The 21,658-nt window shown below is 46.0% G+C and overlaps 1 protein-coding gene across 1 annotated transcript in view; it reads right to left on the reverse strand.

The window, feature by feature from the left end:
• Positions 1–1,520: 1,520 nt before the first annotated feature.
• The window catches only part of PRKCH (protein kinase C eta), a 118,252-nt gene continuing 98,114 nt past the window's right edge, over positions 1,521–21,658 (reverse strand). Inside the window, exons 11-14 of the mRNA XM_063333589.1 lie at positions 20,776–20,914; positions 19,643–19,831; positions 4,082–4,225; positions 1,521–2,655 (exon numbers count right to left, since the gene is read on the reverse strand). Of these exons, the coding sequence (XP_063189659.1) occupies positions 2,509–2,655; positions 4,082–4,225; positions 19,643–19,831; positions 20,776–20,914 (619 nt within the window). The 3' untranslated portion in view covers positions 1,521–2,508. The remainder of the gene's footprint in view (positions 2,656–4,081; positions 4,226–19,642; positions 19,832–20,775; positions 20,915–21,658) is intronic.

Genomic DNA, 21,658 nt, shown 5'->3' on the forward strand with positions numbered 1-21,658 from the left:
CACTATTGCACATTCTTCATACTGTCAGTGGTGTAAGCAAAGCTGCTCAGATCCTGGGGCCATGAAGACAGGATCACATTTTGATGATGACTATGGCACTAACTTCTCCAGCAGGAATCAGTCCAGAAGGCCCGAGGAATAACACAACCAGTGACACCCCGGGATGCTATCAACATGCTAGCAAAAAAGTGTTTCACTTACTGTTCTCCTGCACTGATGTCCAGGGAAGGAGAGGTCGTTCATAATCCTCAATAGTGGGAGAGTCAAAAAGCTGTCAACACAAAATTCTTAGAAAGTTTTGGTGCTCCCGCTCTGGGTGGCCAACTTAACTGCACTTACCCCTTGCCAAGTAAGCACTGCTGCAGTCATAACGCTGGGAAGCTGAGTGGGAAACTGAGTGAGGAGTTGCCTAGGGTCATGTCTGCACCAGACAGGTGAACACTACGCTTAATTCACACGTGAATAAGATGCCACAGTGGCCCCCTCATGCCAATACAATCATCCCTGTCCCATTTCTTTCTATATGGGAAACTAATTCAAGCTAGTCTGCGTGACTGGTTCTTGGATCATTTTTCTGTATATCCACTCTTCCTTCTCCCACTTACACTATACAACCTGTCTTTCCTCCTGTCTTGCCCCTCTTTGAGGGAGCTGGCTATCTATAGACCAGCAAAGAGAAGAGAGGCTGACTGGCTGCGATGTGGCTAGAAGATGCCAATGGAAGGGAGGGAAGACCAGAGGATGAAGCTGTGCTTTCATGGAAGAGGAGATGCAGGAAAGAAAGAGGGAGAAACAGGTGTAACACAAAAGCACAAAGGCAAGAGGAGGCCAAGGGTAACTGAACCTGAGCCCCACTTGTCAAATAGTTCAGCAAGATGGTTTAGGGGTAGAAGTAAAAGGGCCTCGGTCAAGTAGAGAGGGCTTGGGGGGGAAGAGGTATCACTTGTATGTAGATCTCAGCTTTGATTTCTAACTTGGTCTCACAGCAGGTGAGCACATACATACTGGTGCATCTGTGCTGTAACGGGGGTTGTACCTGTGTAATTTACTTGACAAAGGCTTAGGCTCCTGTCCGTCACCTCCACAGTTGCAGTGGTGCAAGGTCTGCGCAGAAGCGTCCCTCTCTGCTGCACCTCACCCTTCTCTCAAGTTAAAGCATGTGACTAGCAATACATAAACACGATCCATTTCGCAAGAGGTCAGAAATCCTTCTTCTCCAGCAATTCATAGCTGCCCAAGGAAGAGGCTATAATCCTGACATAGAGTTTGAAGCTAAGCAAGGAGTGCAAAGGTGTTCCATGGAGCTACAGAAAAATCATCCAACTTTCAGAAGAGCAGGGAGAGCACAGAACCATCTCCTCAAGTGTCTGGTTTCTACAAAACACATTGAAAAATTGTCTCAGTCTGCCTGTGGCAGAGGCTTGAGGCTGTAACTGATAACAAGTGCCCTGTGAATAAGACGACCTTAAATCTAAACCAAACCAAGTCACCCTGTTTCTTAGATAAGTTTTATCATTCTCATGGGAGCAAGTTGTCCTTTTATGTTACCTGTTGGTTTATGTTACCTGGTTGTACTCTGCTTTCAAGCCGTTTGCCAGCTCTGTGGCTCCCACTGCAATAACGCTACAAATAATTTAAGCGCTACCACTTTGGATCAAAATTTTAATGAGGCACTAAACCCACAAAAGGGGCTCTGTATAGCATAATTAAATAGAATGGGCCTAAATAAACAGTAAGGTTTTACAAGTTACGTTATAGTTGAAAACAGCTGGGAGGCAAAGAAAGGAGCATTGAAGATGCATGATGTAAAAAGGCATTTCACAGAATGCAAACACTAAAACTTTTCATATCGCACAAACAGTAAAACACTACAAGCACATTACTTCCCTTTGATTTGGAAGAATCTGCGTGGGGCACAGGGCGTTTGTTTTTTTCCTTCTGCTAGTCAGCACAATGAAATATTTCACATGGAAACCCGAACAGTGGCAAAGAGCCATTTGTCCTTCAGAAAGAAATAAATACTGCAGAAACAGGTAAAGTCAGAAGGAACATCTGTTTCAGTGAGGCCATGGGTTGATGGATCACAGGTCCAAAATGCTGGACAGTGCTGGGACTCCTCAAAATAGTCTTGCAAACAATCGAACTGTAATAAGTCTGTTTGGCTCAGAGCTGCAAGACGCTTGTTTCATGCTCACGCCGACTCCTCGAATCCACTGCAAGTGGTGACATTCAGGCTGAGCCAACTAGCTCAGCATTCAATTCTCTGTCTGCATCAGCTATTTACAATATCGTGTTTGTTCCATCCCTGTCAATATTTGATCCAAGAGCTGCATAAATCCCACAAACACAGGAAGGTTTCAATTTCACATTAATGTAACGTTGACAGTGGTGCTGCTGTATCATGTAAAGTCAGTGCGTTGTTACTCCTTGAGAATGAAATTTCTGGTAAACTTGGGTTTCATTTCATTTCCCCCCAGTCCTCTCAGGAGCCCTTCCTCAGAGCCATAGCTATTGCTGCAGTTCTGGGCTTGTGAATGAAAAGTTTCTAAATTCATCTTGGTTTATCATTGGAAGAATTCCTTCTTCAATGGGAGTCAGAATGGGCTCCTCTTTTATAAAATCTGGATCAAAGTTGCTCACATCATCTTTGGATTTCTGTCAAACAGAAAAGACAAAGGAAAGAGATGTCAAAAGTACGTATCGCCTGCTTGATACTCACTCTGCATTTTCAGTCTAGTCTTGAATGCAATGAACTATCACCTCCATAACCCACGCTGAGCTTACGGAAAGCTTTTTCTGGTGGTGGACTGGGAGCAGTTGAGTACCCCCTCAGATCCTCTTACACCGTAAACCCTTTTAGAGCCTCTGCGGGCTTCTGACAGGCAAACCCCTCTCTGATTTAACTGACACCCCCTCTGATGGGTTGCCTGCCTGGACATGGCAGGGCAGGGCACATAAATCAGTTCCTTTCCTCAAGTGTCAGCACAGACCCAGCCATTCGAAGCAGTTATCAGCCGCGTTTCCAATTAGCTGACTCCACAGAGTCGCTCCTTATCTGCAGAGAGCCTCAGCTGGGTTTTTGGCGGGATACACTCCTCTATGTGCGAGCCATTAAACTTACACAATAATGAATTACTGGGCCGTGGGAAGACAAATGGCTTGCCTCCGGGTGCTGGATTCCTTGCTGCGCACCACAAAGTGGGACTGTTTATAATGCACACACACAAACGGGGTTTGTGGCACATTTTGACAAGGTGTGTGTTTTTCCTGCATCCAGAACAAGATGTTTTATTGACACTGAAGTCTAATGTTCCCAGATCCTGTCCAGCTCATGGTGGACTGAGAATGCTTCCTCAGTCTTTGATTCAGGTCAAGAAACAACTCAAGAGCTTGATTTTGAGCTCCTACAGCTATTCCAAGTGCCTGGTTCCTGCACCCAGTGAGCTCCATGGAGCAGGACTGGGTTGACCACTGCCACTATGAGTTTGCAGAGCGACCACATCAGACAAAGGCCCTCCAAGCGACTATTTCAAAGGGAAGGAAAGGCTCTCCACAGACAGCATCTTTAGAGCTGTGTAGGACCACTCGGAAAAGGGCAGCACTGTGTCCTCTGCAGCCTATTTGCCATTTGAACCACTCAGCTGACAGTGGTCTGAGCAGGGAACACTGTGCTGGGTGCTGTAAAGACAGAAACAAAAAAGCGACAGCCCAGTTGTGAAGAGGTCAGTGGCATGGTTAGAATGAAGATTACTTACCCTGTTTTATATCTGGGGCAAGGCAAAGGGTAGTTAGGTGACTAATCTGCTACAGTTGCTTTTACAAACCTGCATCTTTTGGCTGAGCAGCTTTGAAAATCCACTATGGAGGGGAAAAACGACCTGTACAACATCAGGTGGCCAACCACCAGCCAAATCGAGACCAAAGACCTCGCCTCCTGACTCTCGGGCCAGGGCTTTCATGTCAAGATTGCCCTTCCTCCACCTCCCTTCCTGTCTGATGGGAATAAACCTGCTCATAGAGCCCAGGAGATATAAAAAAAAAAAAAAGCGATCCCTTTCCCCCACCCCTCCTTCTCACGTACGATTCGGGGCCTGAATGGTGGCTCCATCTGACGCTGGTTCAGCAGGTCCCAGTCCAGATCTTTGAAGTAGGGGTGCCGCAGAATTGCGCTCTCGCCGCCCTGCCCAGGGCTGCCCAGCCGCATGTTGGGGTTCTTCGTCATGAACTGCAAAAGAAAAAGGGCTGTTTGTTTCCTCCTGTCTGGCAGGGCCACAGGAGAGGGACGTATTAGCAATTGCACAAAAGCTTGTCCTCAGCTTTCCTGTTGAACCCAGTTGCTGGCCAGACTTCTCAATTTCACTGGAACCACATGCAAGGAACTTGACTCATTCTCTAGAGGAAGAAGTCGGGGTGTTATTTCTTCTTCGTCCCTTTTCTTATGGTCAAATAAGAAAAGAAAGTTGAATTGCATAGTTTGCAACATTACAGAAGTTGCACAGGGGTTTTGGTGGTTATTTATTTCTGTATTAATTTCTCAGAAATACAAGCTCGCTCTCAAATGCTGCTCACCAGCGAGCCAGGTTTTGGACTGGAGTCAGTCCTGAGCCGTGTCTTTTTCCTAAACCTCAGCCTGCTGAAGCGCAGCCAGGAGCCTACGCTTTCCTTCCTGTCATCTCAGGAAACAGAGGAAAATGAGCAAGGCACTGGCTTTTAGAACCCCACCAAGCCCCAAGCAGATGAAAGCAGACAGGTGACCACCTCCTCTCCTGATGGTAAAACTCTAAAAGAGGATTTATTTTTCTAACACTTTTACTTTGCTACCAGTGAAAAGAAATCTCAAACCTCAGCCAAAGTGCCCTGATCTGCCAGGGAGCAATGAGACAAGCTGTACATCACGCACACAGTGCCCTTTAGGTCTCAACAAGAATGATGAAGTGTGAGCACCGCAGATATTTCTTGGGGGGAAGGGAGGTATTGGAGGAGGAGTGGAAACCTTTTCCCAGGCAGGAAAAGAGCTAGTTGGACTGTTAATTTAGGATTATAGTTCTTGAAAATTCAGTAAAAACCAATCTTTCCCCTCTCCTCAAGTATTTCTAATTCATTAGGGAAATCAGGTTATATTTAAACTGGGAAAATAGCTGCTTTTATTTGCCTATTGAAACAGCAGCATAAAGCAAGCTCCACTCTGGTGGAGGTGTCCAGACGATTTCCTCAAAGATGAAAGAGCATTATGTTTAGCAAATAGCTGAACCAGCCAAACCAGACAATCGGTCACTGTTTTGGGAATGACCAAGTCTGCTGCATCAGAGCAATGGGGAAATGAAAAGAAGGGGAGGTGCAGCAGGAGACCAGCTTCATTCTGACTGTAGGAGCTTTTCAGAAAGTACAAATTTTCCTAGGACAAGTGGATGAAAGGTCTAGTCATTCCCTACCTAGAGAGACCGTGGGGAGAAGAAAGATGACTGACAGATTTATTTTAGAAGTCTCCTCAATACCCCATCCTAAGGAGGCTTCAGAGGCAAAGTAGATGTGGTATCGGCAGCTGTGAGACCTTGCAAGACCCCGGACTCTGCTGACATTGGCACAAAACACCCAGCTCCAGCCTGACCTCCTGAGCCCTTTGAAGACCTGTGCTGCTATGGGATTCCCTACAGCATCCCACCCCAAAACATCAGTAGAAAGAGCTGCTGAGTGCATCCAGATTTTTAAGAGCAGTCACCAGGACAGGAGCAAAGCCAATGTGACTTTCTGCAGCTGGGGTCTTCCCATGCTTCTCTGGACTCTTCAGCTCTCATTTACACAGCATTTCCAGGGCCAGGCCCAGGGACAAGCACAACTTCTGTCTCCCCAACCCTTTCAACCTGTTTTTCTCCCTTTCTACCAGCAGAACCCAAACACAATTTGATTCCCAAGAGACTCTGCCCCAAAGTTTCTGTGGGATACTGATCACCAGACAACAGCTTTGTTTCTAAACCAGAAATGGGTCAAGTCAAAAGCTCTCAGAGACTAGGTTCAGACAAGCCTTTGCAAGTCTTAAACTAAACTTCCTTGGTTTGCAAAACAGGCCAGAAATCTCCTGGCAACCCCGTTTTTCTCTAATAATTTCCTGCCCAGCTTCTTTGTCCCCACAGAAGGATATCGGCACCTCACTAGCTCTTATTTGCATTGCTGGAACACTAGAAAGCTCAAACAAGATCAGAGCTCACTGGTGCTGAGAGCGGTATAGACCAAAACAGTTCAAAAAGACAAGACAAAGACGAAAGAAGGACAGCTGGGAATAAATCCATGTCTCCTGGCTCCTGACCTACCACCTCCTCCATTACACCAGGAAGCTTCTGTTAAATGTGGAGAGGGAAAAAGAAAACATGAAAGCAAATAGTCTCTGAAAAGGGCCGGTAACATGCTTTGCTTGGGTTCCCATTCATGCTCAACCATATAAGACCAAAACCTAAACTGGACTGCCCATTCCCAGACCAGTTCAGAGCCCTGGGATATAAAAGTGTGTTTACATTCCTATTTGCTTGCTTTATTCCACATGAAGCCAAAATTGCACCAAGCAAAGGCATCCAATGCAACAAGCTGAAAGCCAAAGTAAATGCATTTCTGGCAACTTAAACCACCCTCTTTGTAAGGACAATGAGGATTAGCCAAGGGCCACCCCTTGAGGTGCGCTGTTTTGAGCTCAGAAAAAGCAAAACATAAGATTCAAAACAAAATGCCTGTTCAGATTTGACCAGCTAGCTCTGATTTGTGCATCGGACTCACAGATTGAGAAACCTCAGTTGGGTAACTCTAGGGACCATCTACCCCATGTTTGGTGTCCAAAGGAGGCAGGAGGAGAGCAAAGGCTTCAAAGTCACCCACTGATGGAACACATCCTCCTGGCTGGCTGCTTAGAGTGATGCCAGGCTGCCACAAAACGCCTCAAATTAATCCTTTCCTTTGACAGGAATGAGCTGACCTATGGAAACCTGATCAAACAGCACCTTCCCCAGCTGTCGGGCGTGAGCTCAGTGCTGCTGCCTCTCTTGCTCTGTAAAAATAGGACCTTGAAGGACAAGGGTACCAAGGGCCAGCAGTGATCCACTAGCACCCTAAACCACTGTGGACAAGTTTCTCTAAGCTTGTTTCCCAGATACTGCAACCCCCTAACGCAGGCTAGCAGGACCTTGAAAATGAATTGAAGTCATGCACTCTAAAAAGAGTATGAACACGGCGTGAAGAGGCCTCCCTTCCACAGCAGACACTATCATACTGATCTGCTCCAACAAAAGGGTGGGATATCATTTCAAAGGATGGTAGGTCTCTTATCGTTAGCTTCCAACCCTGATAAACGTATGCTGTGCTGAGACCTCTCAGTTGTATCAGTGCATGGGAACAGGCACTGAAACTGTTTGCTTTAAACATCATCATGCAGTACATGAAATATTTTCCTCTATTCTGGGCAGCCACAGCATCCCTGCAGGTTACTCTGCCTGTGGATGTACGCACGCGCTGCACCCAGCAGATGTGACAGAAAATGAGAGATTGGCCGTTACTGCTCTTCCCTTACAATAAAATCTCCTGGTGAATTTTGGAAACACCCGGTGCGTCACAGCCTGGTGAAGGTGGGGTGTGTTCTCTGGGAAGCAGTTACAGTCTTTATTTGACAATTGGGCTGAAAAGCAGGTGTGCAAACTGTGACTCCAACAGAGACAGTACTAATGCCTTGCACTGGAACAGAGTTACCTGCCTTACTGTAAGAGATACAAAATTAAAGGATGAAACTTTTGAAGCTGGTTTCCACTAAAATGAATAACTAACCCTCTCAAACACTATTTAAATTAACCAGAAATTATTGCACTGACAAAGAAGTAGATGAAGTTTTAGTCTGTGTTGTCCAGTATGTCAGGAAAAACAAAAGACTATAATGACCCCTATCCTGCCTTGAGGCTCAAAAGCCCATGAATCCTTCTCTTTCACTCTCTGCCTTAGGCAGTACTGACATTTCTCTGCCGAGCACCCATCTTGTATCGCCTCTGCTATCTGATGGCACTTCTAGCAAAGCAAACAAAGAACTGGGGATTTCTGAGGAACTGAATTACAAGCTCAGCCTTCATCTCTGAAATAAGTAGCTGGAGCCTATACCCATGTCTCTAACCATAGAAGAGGCACTTCTGCAGCAGGAGGCGTAAAGCTGAGTGCCCAGAGCACACAGACGCTGCCCTCGGCACATGTGCAGGATGCACAGGAGAAAGCTTTTTGGAAGTGCAGCTAATCTTTCACCTGATCCCTTCGGCTGCATTCAGAAACAGCTGGAAAATGTCTTACAGTGCTGGCTATTCCTGGCATCCATCTGGAAGGCCAGAGCTGGATTCTTGCTTCACAGGTTAGATAGCCCTAAAGGTCTTTCCAAGTACAACCCTCCAATGTTTTTGCAGCTGATGAGAGAAGATGTTCAGCAGAAAGTTTTTCACAGCAAAACGTCGTCTCTCAGTGTTTATAGAGTATCTCTAATTTTGCATTTTAACCCAGAATCCATCACAAATCTCAACCTCTGGCACACCAAGCTCAGAAACACAGAGAAAAAAATTCAACAGTAACAACAAAAAGGCAAAACAGAGATGTTCCTGAGCAAAACCAAACATGTAATCACCCTAATCCAAGATGCCTCCCAGCAAAACCAATAACAAGACTATCAATCTTAAACTTGAACCAAGCCATCAAGCCATTGCTCTGTGATCACATCCAACCGTGGGGAATTATTCCACTCCCGGTGTACAGAGCCCCTTGGGAGCATCCACAGACTGGGTCTCTTTAGGCTACACCAGTTTGCCGAGCAAACAACTCAGGCAAGGCTCTCACTGACCTCAGCTAACCCTCTCAGCAGCATCACAGCCAAAAACTGCAGCTGGAATGAGCCAAAAATATGACTTCACAAAATCATTTGAAAACATTTACTGAAAGAAAATGCAGCAAGCCATGACAAGAAATGAAAAGCTGGAGATTAGTCCACGGAGGGCCTGTGAAGTTACAAGGAAAAAATGCAGACCTAGCAGTGCCAACCAGTGGGAAAAATCTGCGTCAGCCCTGGGAGCTCAGGCCACCAGCAGGTGAGGGAGCACTGGGGACCCATGCTGGTCCTCCTCTTCACCTGCTATGTGGCTTGGACCGTGCTGGGAAGGGGTCCAGGTCTCCCAGTCTGCTGGGCACGGCTGTACTGGACTTCGGTGGCTGCTCACATGCAGCACTGCAACTTCTGTCTCAAGAGGCTGAGTTTGCAAATCAGTCTACTGGCCTGGAAGGCAGTGACGGGATGTCTGCACAAAACAGATGTTTCCAAGCGTTAATTTACTTGAATTTACAAATTCCCTTTCTCAATACTGGAATCCCTGATAGGCTTTTATGTAACTAACTCATGTATGTGCTACCTGCATCAGGATAATTAATTTCATGAGCAATATTACAGTGACTAGATTATGTGAAACTGTGCCAAGTTCTAGGAAAACATTAACAAGCCCAGAGCCCTCCACAGAAGTAATGCACTTCAGGAAGAGGAATACAACTTTCTGCTCAGCCATTCTCTTTACATTGTTATCCATCTGGAAGAGGGATAAATTATTATTTCTTGTATTAAAGAAGGTCTTAGATGGACCAGCTCCCATCAGGACTCCGCTGCCCCGGGCAGGGCACGTTTATTTTACCTTGTAAGAGAAAGCCCATGCCCATGAGCACTCATCTTTCAAATGCAAGTGCATGGCAGAGATGGAGGCTCTCCCCCGTCTTACAGGCAGGGAACAGGAGCCCAGAGAAATTCATCGCTTTATTTTCCCAGGAGCTCAAGGGCAGCCCATCGCAGATACAATGACAGACCTTCAGTCCCACCTCCTCTCCATCGCAGCTTCCACGTGTCTCAACGGGCCCTTATTCAAGATTGTGCCAATGCAATAGTCAACCCCAAACCGTTAAAGGAAAGAAAGATTTCCCTGTTCATGATATTAACATTTCCTGGCTGTTGCTGTTTTTCCCATGTTGCTACCAAAGCAAAAAGCAGCAGCACAGCAGATTAATGCCCCAGAGTCTCCCCTCTGGTAATGAGGGAGAGCGCGGAGATCGGGAGATACCCAACATGCTCATCTTCATTAAGATTCATGAGCTAAACTAACAGGGCAGAAATTAACTCCAAAGGAAATAAGATTTCTCAAAGATCTATTTGATCTCAGACAAAAGGGAATCATTATATAAATAGAGCAATTACTCTAATTAAGGCTTCCCTCCATGAATCTCTTGCCTGAATGCTGCAGTTGCTGAAAACAGTTTGGCCGCCTATTATGTAAGGCAAACAAACCTGCAGTCTGGGGTTTCATTAGCCTTCATCCCCTCCTAAACAAAGAAGAAGAAAGGTGGCTCTATGGCTCTGTCTGTTAATGTCTGTATTATTTTTAATGATTGGAAGCCAGAAGGCATTAGCATAGCAGTGACACCATTATTTTTCTTTTTTTTTTTTTTTTTAAACTTTCTTACTTTTTTTTTTTTTTTTTTTTAAATAAAAAGCTGTTCTTTTGAGCCAGTTTTGTCCTTTGCTAGTTTTGGGCAAGGCTCCCCCGTCGCTCTCCATCACAGTCTTGCTGGGGCGATGCTCACAAGTGTGCCTCGCTTCCCCATACAAGAGCAATCCAGGGCTCAGACACACAAATAGGTTACAGGGACCAAGGGAGCCTGATTTCAGCTGAAGCTCCACAGCCCTGGGAGTAGGGTAGTCGGAGAGCTCGGCCATGGAAGCCCTTACGCTTATCGCAGCTCAGCTGGTGCCTGGTAACTTAAACTGCAGCGATTTAGCTGTATGTGTGATCCAGGCACTTGGGAACCCGAGTCTTGCTGACCTTCAGTGAGGATTGTGCTGCTGAGAATAGGACTAGGAGTCATTGTGGCTCTCTCAAATGCTGCCTCTAACACCGGGGACTGGCTCTGATTGCAGCCATTAGAGGCCGTGTGGCATTTTGGCTTTCTACCCTACATGCAGCAGGATCGATAGCTACAAGCCCTCATTCCTGCCAGTGCAATTCATTGTGGTGCTGAGCCAGAATACGACCCATGCGTGCACAGGGTGCTTCCACCCCCGTGCTGGGGTCCTGGCTGCAGACTGCTATGAGCAGGTGAAGTCCTTCAGTGCACAGAACGTCCAGTGAGTGCAGCGCCATGTCCTTGTGTGCTTGACATACAAGACTGCCCTGAAAGCATTTTAAGGGGAGGGGGGGAGAGGGGAGGAAGAAAGAGAGTGTGATATCTTGGTTATTTCCTATTCCAGGTAAAAATGGAATGGGAAGGGAGGTAAAAAACAGTCTTCAGCCCTCTTCCTAAAAGCCAGAAGACTGTAACACCAAGCGTGACAGCAGTCACATGTTTAATGCACCAGCCACAGGCAAGAAGGACAAAATGTCAGTGCGGTGGATATTAAACAGATGAATTTGATCTTGCTTTCCCCTAGTACAAAAATGGCTGCTCGATGCTGCCCAGTCAAAGCTTGAGGGAACAAGAAGGATTAGCTGTATTGCAAACAGTGCCGAGTAAGACAGACTAGCAAAATAAACCAAGGTGGACAGAGAAACTCACGTGTGGGAAAGACACATCTGGCTCCAAATCTCCTGGAAGTGTAAACTGATGTAACTTTGCTGACTATCACCAGGAGAGAAACTTGGCTCAAAATATGGGAATTAAATGTTGTCTCAATAGCTGCAAAGTTCCTTGCTGTGCTGAAATTTACCTGTTTCCCTGCCTCTCCCCACTCATCAAATAATAACTCATCAACACTAATGCAAAAGTTTTTACAAGTATCAAATGCACATTGGCTCCAGTGATAGCTAGTGATTTTCAACACTTCTGCCTTTGGTACTCCTGTAATAAATAATAAAAATAATATTCAGAAATTAACTTTAATCATTAGATATGTGGAACATTTAACATAAGTTTTGATCAAGGTGTCACTCCAGAAATCTGTGTTTTCAGAACTGATGAGTCAACCCCAGTGCCCACATGGGTCACCGGCTGCACTGGCTGCTCAGACAGTATCAAACTCCGGGTTTTTAAATTGCCCCAGTTAGACTATAGGTACAACATGGGGATAGGCAGGTCAATTACTAAATCAATACATCAATCACAGTAACACAAACGTGAAGGAAGAATTAGCATTGCACTTATTAAGAGACTGGGGGGGCACGATCCCACTCTCGTTTTAAGCAGTGGTAAAATCTCCCTGGGGTTACATGGGAAAACAATTAATCCTTTTCTGATAGTCTTGTCAAGAGGAACCGGGGGAATCTATTACACAACCCTGGGTGGCCTATTTACATAGGGTCAAGTACAAAGGGGACTAAAGCGCCCCAGACAAACCTGTAAAGGCCAATTAAGAAAAAAAAAAATATCACAGGAAAATACTTCAAAGGAACTTTTTTGTGGTCTTGGTTATATTTCTATTCTTTTAATTGTAAAGTCCCTGAAAAGACACAGCCGGTCAGAAAGGTCAAAGCTGGAAGGATGAGTAAGACCTACAGCCCTGAATAGCTTGGACAGTGCTGAGACCTCCCAGTTAGATGGGCTGGCCCGCTCCACTGGAGGCTGCACAGCAATAGCTGGTCCCATCATTCAGTGATCATTCCCATCTCCAGGTCGGACCCATGTTCTCAAGGGAATCCTTGAGCTGTCCCCAAGATTAGATTTTAATGGACTTCAACAAAATGCCTTCACCAAAAATGGGCCTATAATTGCACTGTTTGTCTGAGGCAGAGCTGAAAAGTGAGCCCAGGCCCCAAGTCTTAGTCTTGGCCATGGGAATCGCTTCTTCCAGAGCACGTAGAAGCAAGCAGAAAACGGAAGAGGGGGAAGACAAAGTCAGGGCAATGAATGCTGCTTCATTTTTTTTCCCCATCTCTGGCAAGAAAGAGGAGGATGAGTCACACCTGACATTACCATAGGCAGCGTTAGGAGCTTTTGTTATGAAGCAAATCTAAACCTGCATGCCAGGGACTTAAACAAGAAGCTAATTTCAGCCTGTTGGAAAGGGAAAGGTAAAAGACCTAATGACTACTTCAAGATGAATTTGGCCTTGGCAAGCTATATAGAGATGGCTTTAGTTTTCTTTCACGGTGAATTATTCAGAAGCATGGGACTATTACTGTAGGGCAGAGAAGCATTTCAGAAAGGGGTGTGATCAATCAACAGAAGAGATCAAAATCACTGGGGAAAGCCGTTTGCTGTTTGAGCATTAGGAGGCAAAGAGTAAGAGGCAGCATGTTACAGAAACGGACATGCAAGCTCAGGCAAAAGAGACAAAGCAGCAATCTGTCGGGGAGCACAGCCTTGTCACTTCAACACAGTGTATGTCTACAGCAAAAGTGGTCTAGAAGAGAGATCATTTAAAATTGCAGAACCCCTTCCGCATTGGGAAATGACAGGCTTCGGAGTCCTGCTTTTGCTGTAGAGGCTCCAGAGCCAACCAGGAAATGCAAGATGAAGGCATTTCTAAAACACAAAATAAAGAAAAAAAGTTTACACAGATCTGGCGTAGGGTTTCACAGAGAGATTCAAATATTGGCCTTACTGACAGCCAAAGCTTAATCAAACTGTGCAAGAGGATTTATGGATCCTGCCAACTCTGAAGAGATGCCAAGGAAAATAATTTATTGGCATATTTGAAGGCATTTTTAATATCTGCCTTTGTTAGGCTTCTCAGCTCTGAGGATAAAGAAGTGAGCTCATCTAGTTCCCTCTTTGATTTCAGTGGGCCACCATTGTGTTGTTCCTTTCCCTTTTAATCTTTGTCTAAAAAATACTCCCAGCATCTGGTTCATTCAGAAACACTCGGTTCATTGTGGCTGTTCCAGCACTGCATTTGAAACAGATTATCTGCCTTTTTCTGTCTGGAAAGAACGAACCTGCCCTGGATCTGTAGGATGTAAGTGCAAAGGAGAGACATACGCCTTGCAGAGAGTGACGTAAAGGAAACGTAGGCAACCTTACACCATCAGCATTTGGCTGCCTCATTTCACACCTTGGAAGTGTTCGGGAGAGGACTGGGGGTTTGGTCTAGCTCACACAGTGGCCAAACTGACTGCCCAGGACTTAGGGAAAAGGCAAGGCACAAAGGCAGCACACACAAAGCACATACGTATTGTGCTTGGATGTGCCAAGTAAAGCACACCCCTGGTATTTTGAATCAGGTGTTGCTTGCTGTAGCGTGCAGGGAGGATGCAGACACCTACCACAGTATCTCAGCTGATGACAGTTAGTTCTGACCTCCCAGTATCCAGGGGTGTTGGACCCCGAACAAGTGCAGCGTATGAAGAGAATAAACTTCTCCAAAGAACAGTTCAGAAGACCTCACCTTCCGTTCGGGGTGAGCAGCTGCAGAGAGCACGCAGCTTGGATCATCCACATCTCTCCTGAACTTAGATGTCCTTGCCAACAGTCCAAAACCAGCCTTTCCCCTCCACTCCTGTGTCACTGCAGACTGTTCGCTTTGATTACGGTAAAAAAATCTGCCTCTAAGACTTTCTGCTGTGAAAACCCTGGCCTCTGCCTTCTCTCCTCATTAATGGCATTTGCAAGTTCCTTACAGCAGTGGGGCCAGTCTGGTTCAGCACAGAGCGCTCACCGTCCAGAAAGCCTTTCTGAAAATAAGTTACAGCACACACAAAAGGGGTCCTCACTGAAGGCTTGGGCAATCACGGTGACATCCCCTTAGGATGGATATTTTACTCCTCTGGCAGCATAGCTCAGTGATCACTTTGGTTTTTCCTCCTTCAGCTGGGCCTGGGTGGAATGCCCAAGGGAAATTTCTGTATCTCTCCAATCTTGTTTCCTCTCAGCCCATTACGGTAAGTACATGCAGCACAGCACAAGCCTCCAAGGGCTCTGCTGGAGCTGTTATCCTCCATCCAGCCAAGGCTGGACTGCCCTGTGCTCTGACCACGTGGGATATTAGAAGTTTCTTAGAATTTCTTTGGAATGGCAAGAAATAACCACCCAAACGCTGTATTCCCCAGGGACTCCTGGATTTAACTCACATATAGACACAAACATAATATCAAATTTATCTCTCTTCAGGAGCCATCACACACACACACAGAGTCCCAGCTGCTACCTAACTTATTTCTGTGTACGCATATGAATACATAAAGCATTTCTGCAATTCAACATCGGTGCCCTCTAACTTAATCTCTTGTTTTAAGGTAAAATTGGGACACATTTTTAAATAATATCCACAGGCTTCCCTCCATCAACTCAAGAGAAATTGCTGGTGGAGCAATGCACTGCTCATTATAGTACTTTGTGGGGAAGTCTCTAGTGTCTGATGGCCGCCCGAGTGACTGAGGGACCTAAGGCGGCCTCATATTTGCTCTTCTGGGCAGCAAAGGAATGACATCCTAATGTAAAAAGTTTTAAGTGGCTTTTTCAATTAACAAGATGAAAATTGGCCAAGCTGTTATGGAAGGGCCCCCATATCCCTCTCCCGCTGAAGAAGTGGCTGGTTGCTGTCTGCAATATTCCTGAGCCCTTTTCTTACTCTCCAGAAAAACCTGCGTGTGCTGGTTTTCCTAGCAAAGGGGAATAAGTTATACTGCGGGTGAGCCCTCAGTATTGAATATTGCTGTGCGCGCTAACTGTACAAACAAGCCAAAAACCCTAAGGAACTAACTGAAAATCCCCGGTTTCTGGGTTTCAATCTGTGACATGGACTCACAGCAATGGGAGAAGAGGCTTTTCCTTCCTAGATCAGGGCTTTTTTGACTTCCTGATCAGGCTTCAAGGCTGTCTGGAGGCAAAGGGGTTGGATTTAAACTGTGGCACATTTAACCATTCCCCCTCCTGCTGCTCCCAAGACCCATGCAAGCTCCCTCCTGGCTGCTGGCAGAAGCCAGAAAGTAAATCCCAACTCCCTCACTTTGTGCTCTGACAGCAAAAAATGATTCCATAAAACACAGGTCATCAGGGCAGGACCTGGCTCCTGCTGACCCACAGAGCATCATTATTGCTGCGGCTGACTTTGAAGCACTAATTCCTCAGACAAAACAGCCCCTCGATGTTAACGTGGCAGAGAAAAGGGGATTTTAAGCAAATCTGCAAGAGCAAATTCTAAAGGAGGATGGGGAGGTGGTGGTGCATGTGTGCGTTAGACTTCAGTGGTGTTGTCAGGGTACAGAGAGCGCCAGGGTATCCGGAGGGGGGAAGTGAACTCAGTGACACGAAGCAGCAGAGAGTTCACTAAACCAGAGCATTTGCCTTTTGAATCAGGGTCACTTCCAGGCTATTGTTCTCTAGAAAAACAGATCAACTTCAAGTTTTTCTTTTGCACCCTTGGCACTGCATTGCTGACATCATTTTTCTCTGAGATATGGGTCATGTTTGCCCTCAGCTGAGCTCCCTCACCTTTCAATCCCTTTCACGTTTCACACTAATCCACCAACCTTTGGATTCCCCCATGCTATTCCACCCATGCTGGGCAGGAGTGCAGGCTGCTAAAACCACAGACAATTTCCTCTGCACCTTCCCCTTTTCTTGTCTGGTGTATATTTTTCACGTGAAAACCACTTAGCGTGGGACGTAACCATTTTTGGCCAGTCTCTTAACTCTGGTCACGTTTTCTTCAAAATACATGGTTTTAACCAGTTGGAGGGAGAACGGGCTTCAGTCTCATTTGTGTTCCCAAAATACCCAGCTACAGGCAAGGCTGCCCCAGCCTCATTTTTGGAAGGAGCGTTTCAGCTAGGTGTTTCAGAGCTCACATTAAGATTGGAGGTTGGCACACAAATGCCACGATACCCTCGGCTTCAGAAGACTCAGCTGTGACAGAAGTTCAGAAATCTAGGGTGCAGAAGGCAGAGCAATGCTAACACTTCCCTAGGGAGATGCTGCTTTCTAGCCCCTACTGTTACCTGGCTCTCGGAGTGAAAACATCTGAATTGTAATCGCTCATCCAAATTTCTAAGCCCTTGGGCCAACCATTGCCACTTCAGATCATCAGTCCATGGCGTGACTCAACAGGCTTAGTCCTTCTCTCCTCATCTGAAACCAGACTCGGAAAGGAGAATCCCTGCAGCTTTCCCCTTGAATTTGCTTCCCATTACACCATGGACTTTTGAGAGCCGATTTTCACTGCGTCCCTTCATTCTCCCCTCCAACTAAGCCTGACTGTGAGCAAGACAGCGTGATTGGACTGCATATGAGAAAGTCATACACGAAGCAAGTGAAACATGCTGCCAAAATACCACTCCCCTCAGGGGAAACGAGAGGATTGTATTTCATTTTGCAGTTCACTCAGGTGAATCCCAAAGCCTCTGGCTGCCTGGGAAGCCACCCTCTTTGCTCAGGCACTTTTTGCTAGTGACAATTTACAAATTCAGAGCCTCAACATGCTGTAACAAAGCAAACTCCAGCTGTACTCTGACTGTAAAAGATACGGTGTGGCAGTCTCTGCTTGCTCATAAAGTTTCTCTTCCACAGTCTCTTCGTCACCAGACACTGGTGACTACTCTGTCAGCTGATAGCAAAGATATTTTAAAGAATTTCTTTTACAGACACAGACCAAATAGCTCCTCTGGCATAAACTCCTTGTGACTGTATTCAAGTAGGGGCTACAGAGAAACCATTTTGGGGGCGAGTCAAAATCAAAGCAAGACTTAGGTTTAGAATGAGCTGAAGTGGTCGAATCCATTCAGCAGCAATTCTCCGTTTCTGCACTTTTTTTTTTCCCTCCAAATCCATGCCCGGTTTGACTTGCTCACACAAGCAGGGGAGACCTCAGTTCAAGTCCTCTCTGCCTGACTTGAACCATCAGTACCTAAATTCCCTAGTGACACACTCAGACGGGGCAGGGTACACGACTGAGATTTTCTGCTTCCCTCCTCTGGGAGTATTGACCCCAGCAAAATCCTGCTGATTTACACTGATTTAGCTCTGCTCTACTCTTTCCCCAGCTCTTGAGGGAAAGTATCAAGGACAAAAAAAAAAACACATTAAAAAGGGAAATAGATAAAAACTTCTTCTGTAGCATGAATACTTTTGCTTTGAATTCTAAACAAGGTCCCAGGGCACTGAGGTTGTTTTTGTTTTCTTTGATACCAGTGCTCAAAAACACACCAGGAACACCCACTGACCTAAATGCCATCCTAAGTATGTATCTTGGTTATTATCAGTAAACTGCAAAGATGAACAGGATGCAACCTTCAGAAATCAAGTGGTTTCTGATGGGGGGAAATTGGTGAAGCACAATTATAGTAAACGAAAGCAAACCAAAATAACAGCATCCACAAAATGGATACTAAAAACCTATTATCCTTGTTTACGGTAAAGTTCTTCATGAAAGCAAAGGGAACAAGTGCTTTCTAAACCTAGATGCATCCATTTGTAGAGCATCTCTAAGCATCTACATCTAATTGCTTCTTCCTGGCAGAAGAATTTGATTTTCGTTTCAGAGCTTTGCACCACTCAAGAGTAAGCGAATTCTCACTAGCCCTGTTCAAGGTTAGAGGCCAGAACTTTTAGTGAGGGGATAATCCAGTTATTAAGGCTATTAAGGCCTTAGCCTGCAACATAAGAGACCCCAGGTTGAATTGCCTGGTCTTTCTAGGCTTCCCATACCAAGTCGTTACTTATAATCGTTTATGTCACTGCAGTAGTTGAGTGTTCTGATTTTCCAGAGCTCTCAGTATCATGGGTTAGAAAGCACTGTCGCAGCTGTAAGTCAGGGAGCTCGCGTTCACTTTTTGTTAGAGGTAAACACAGTGGTGATTAGAAGATGGTGACGTAGTAATAATGCTGTGTCTAAGAGAAATTAATTAGCATAAGAAGTCTGTGATTAAAAATTCCACTTATTTAGCAGATAGAAAAACCCACTGTCTTCCTTCATAAAATAGCCAGGTTAGGTCTCCTGATTTGCAGGTTAACGCCCTTGTCATTTAATCACCTTTTGATTCACTAGAGGAAAGCCAGACAGTTCCAGCGCACTAGGCACTGTTTCTACACACACAGCCTGAAGTCTTAAAAAGCTTCATTCCCGTGTCACAGGCAAAGATGTCAGGCATGCGGATACGAGAGCTCCTGGGAAAATTTAGGAATTCATGGCAGAACAAGGACTAAGTGTAGCCAACAACAGCTCTCCTAAAACTGTTTGCTGTACACAAAAAAATCAAAAACCTGCCTTTGTATGCAGGTAGATGGCAATCCCTGGGGGATGGCTGGTATTCTCAAGAGTCAGAATGAAGGATTATCATGAAGACTTCACTTCTTCACCACTCCAGTTGCATGGAAATCATACAATCACAACTGATTAAATTCTGTGTACACCTGCTGCTTCTGTTCTGGAAGACGACCATATGTTGTAAATCATTAAGTCAGCAGGGGAATGCCCAGACACACAGACATCCACACGCTTTGCCTGCCAAGTTGGCTGCTGAACCATATAAAGGACATAACTATGCAAACACATGTAAGTGTGGCAGGATTACTTTTTTTTTTTGTTTACCCTTAAATCCAAGATAAGAAAAGGCTCAGGGTCAGGGTAACCGCAATTTCTGAGTGCCCACACATTCCAGCCCTGTTTTCCTTTGCTAGATTTAGGCTGAAGAAAGCCAGGACAGAGAGCATGCAAACAGCCACGGGAACTCACCGCTTTGAGGATTGCCACTGCGTCCTGCTGGAGCCACGTTGGGTAGACGACCTCATCATTCAGAATGGCTTCGAAGAGGTCGTCCTCGTTCTCTGCCTCAAAGGGTGCGTGGCCACACAGCATCTCATACAGCAGCACGCCCATTGCCCACCAGTCTACGTCAGGGCCGTACAGCATCTCTTGCAGGATCTGAAGAAGGGATGGGGAAAGAAATATCAACCCCGAAGCTTCTTAAACTGAGCAGGGGAGGAAAACGGATTTGGAAATATTAATGCAGAAGTTCTTGCTACATCCTAACAGCGCTCTCTGCTAGACTGGCTGGATGTCCGGGAACATACAAGTGAACGCCCGGATCTGCAGTAAGGTACATCAGATACATTGAACAAGGGCTGAACTAGCTTGGCTACTCACAGAGTCACCTGGGAAACAAGCCTTAGAAATATTGCTAGAGCTTAGCAGGAGAAGGGGCTTTTCAGTGAAACTGGCTGAGCCCCAGAAGTGGCAGAGCAGCCACGTGCGCAGGTTGACACCACTTTTTCCTTGCCTCTGGGAAGGAAATGCTTACCCAGCTCCCATGGCATGGCTTTCAGACGGAGAGGGAAAGGAGCGCAAGTGTGTGAGAAAGGCACAAACGCCAACCACAGACAAAAATTCAATTGTGTTGAAGAAGGATCTGAAACCCTGTCAGAACATCTGGCAGCGTCTGGAGGGCAGCTGTTCCTTAAAGAGGTGTTTATTAATTTGTAGTGAGACTGGGGAATGACAGGGAAGGGGAGGAGGTAGAAAAAGGAACAAGGAAATGAGGGAGAATTCAATCTCCTTTCAAATCAAACTGGGCCAGTATCTGTGTGTGCCTCTCAAGATTTTTTCAGCTGTGCCTCCATTTTTCACCTCACATTTCCTAAAGAAAAACACAGGCTTATCTTGGTGCCTACAGCAGACCCAAGATTTACTTGTGCTTTGCTTGCACGAGGGACTGATAATATAAGCATGCACTTCAGAGCAAAACTTGCACCCAGCAGTCAAATAAGGTGTAGCTAAAGACAACAGAGAGTACACTTGCCGCTCCAAAGCTAACCTACGCTTTTCGTATCGTAACCAAGTTTTCCTGGCCAAAGAAAGGTTTCTTATACCTCTGGAGCGATGTAGTCCGGTGTACCACAGAAGGTGGCTGTGGTAATGCCATCGTGAATGCCCTCTTTGCACATTCCAAAGTCTGCCAGCTTGCAGTGACCCTCGTAGTCCAATAGCACATTGTCCAGCTTCAAGTCCCTGCAACGAGAATTGTTCATCAAGTTGCTACATGCTTCAATCAGCCCCAGCACAAATGGAGGGAGCATCCCAGGCCTCCGAAGCTTAACCTGTAAAGTGGACAAGCCTCAGCATCATAAAAAAATAAACAGAAATCATGCACAAGGGGGTTTCTTTTGCTCCATCTCTTACAAAAGGGAGGGAGGAACAAGCATCATTCTGCCGAACTGCATTTAATATGGGCAGGTGCTATACAAGTTCGCCCACATGGCTTTCCAAACACACCACAAGCCTGGCTGGCAGAGCTCCTGCTCATTTAGCTCTGGGACTCACTGGAACAGAGGTTGCCAGAGCTGTCAAATTGCGTAACGATGTTATGATGCAGCAAAACGCACCGCACAGGACGTGCTCTGTTTCAGCGAAGCGCTCTGCCGGGAGCACGCAGCCAAAGTCAGGGAGGTGTGTGAAGCCTTTTCAGAGGGGGAGCAGATTCCCTCTTCTCCTGAGGTGTGGTGGGTCCCAGACTTCCCTGTATCAGGGCAAGCCTGACTGATAAACCCCACCTGGAATATTATCCAAGCTGAGAAGAAAAGAAATTCCCTGCCGAACCATGCCACGTGGGCAGGGGGAATCTTCAGCTGGCATGGGATGCCTCCACCATAAGGCAGAGTCTTAAAGGCCTCCCAGGTGTATCGATTCCAGCAGGACTGCACTCACGTAAGAAGTGATGTCCCCTGTAGTGCTCATTGGGGTGGGGACCTCCTT

The sequence above is a fragment of the Chroicocephalus ridibundus genome, chromosome 4 (genome assembly GCF_963924245.1).
Source record: "Chroicocephalus ridibundus chromosome 4, bChrRid1.1, whole genome shotgun sequence".
Taxonomy (NCBI): domain Eukaryota; kingdom Metazoa; phylum Chordata; class Aves; order Charadriiformes; family Laridae; genus Chroicocephalus; species Chroicocephalus ridibundus.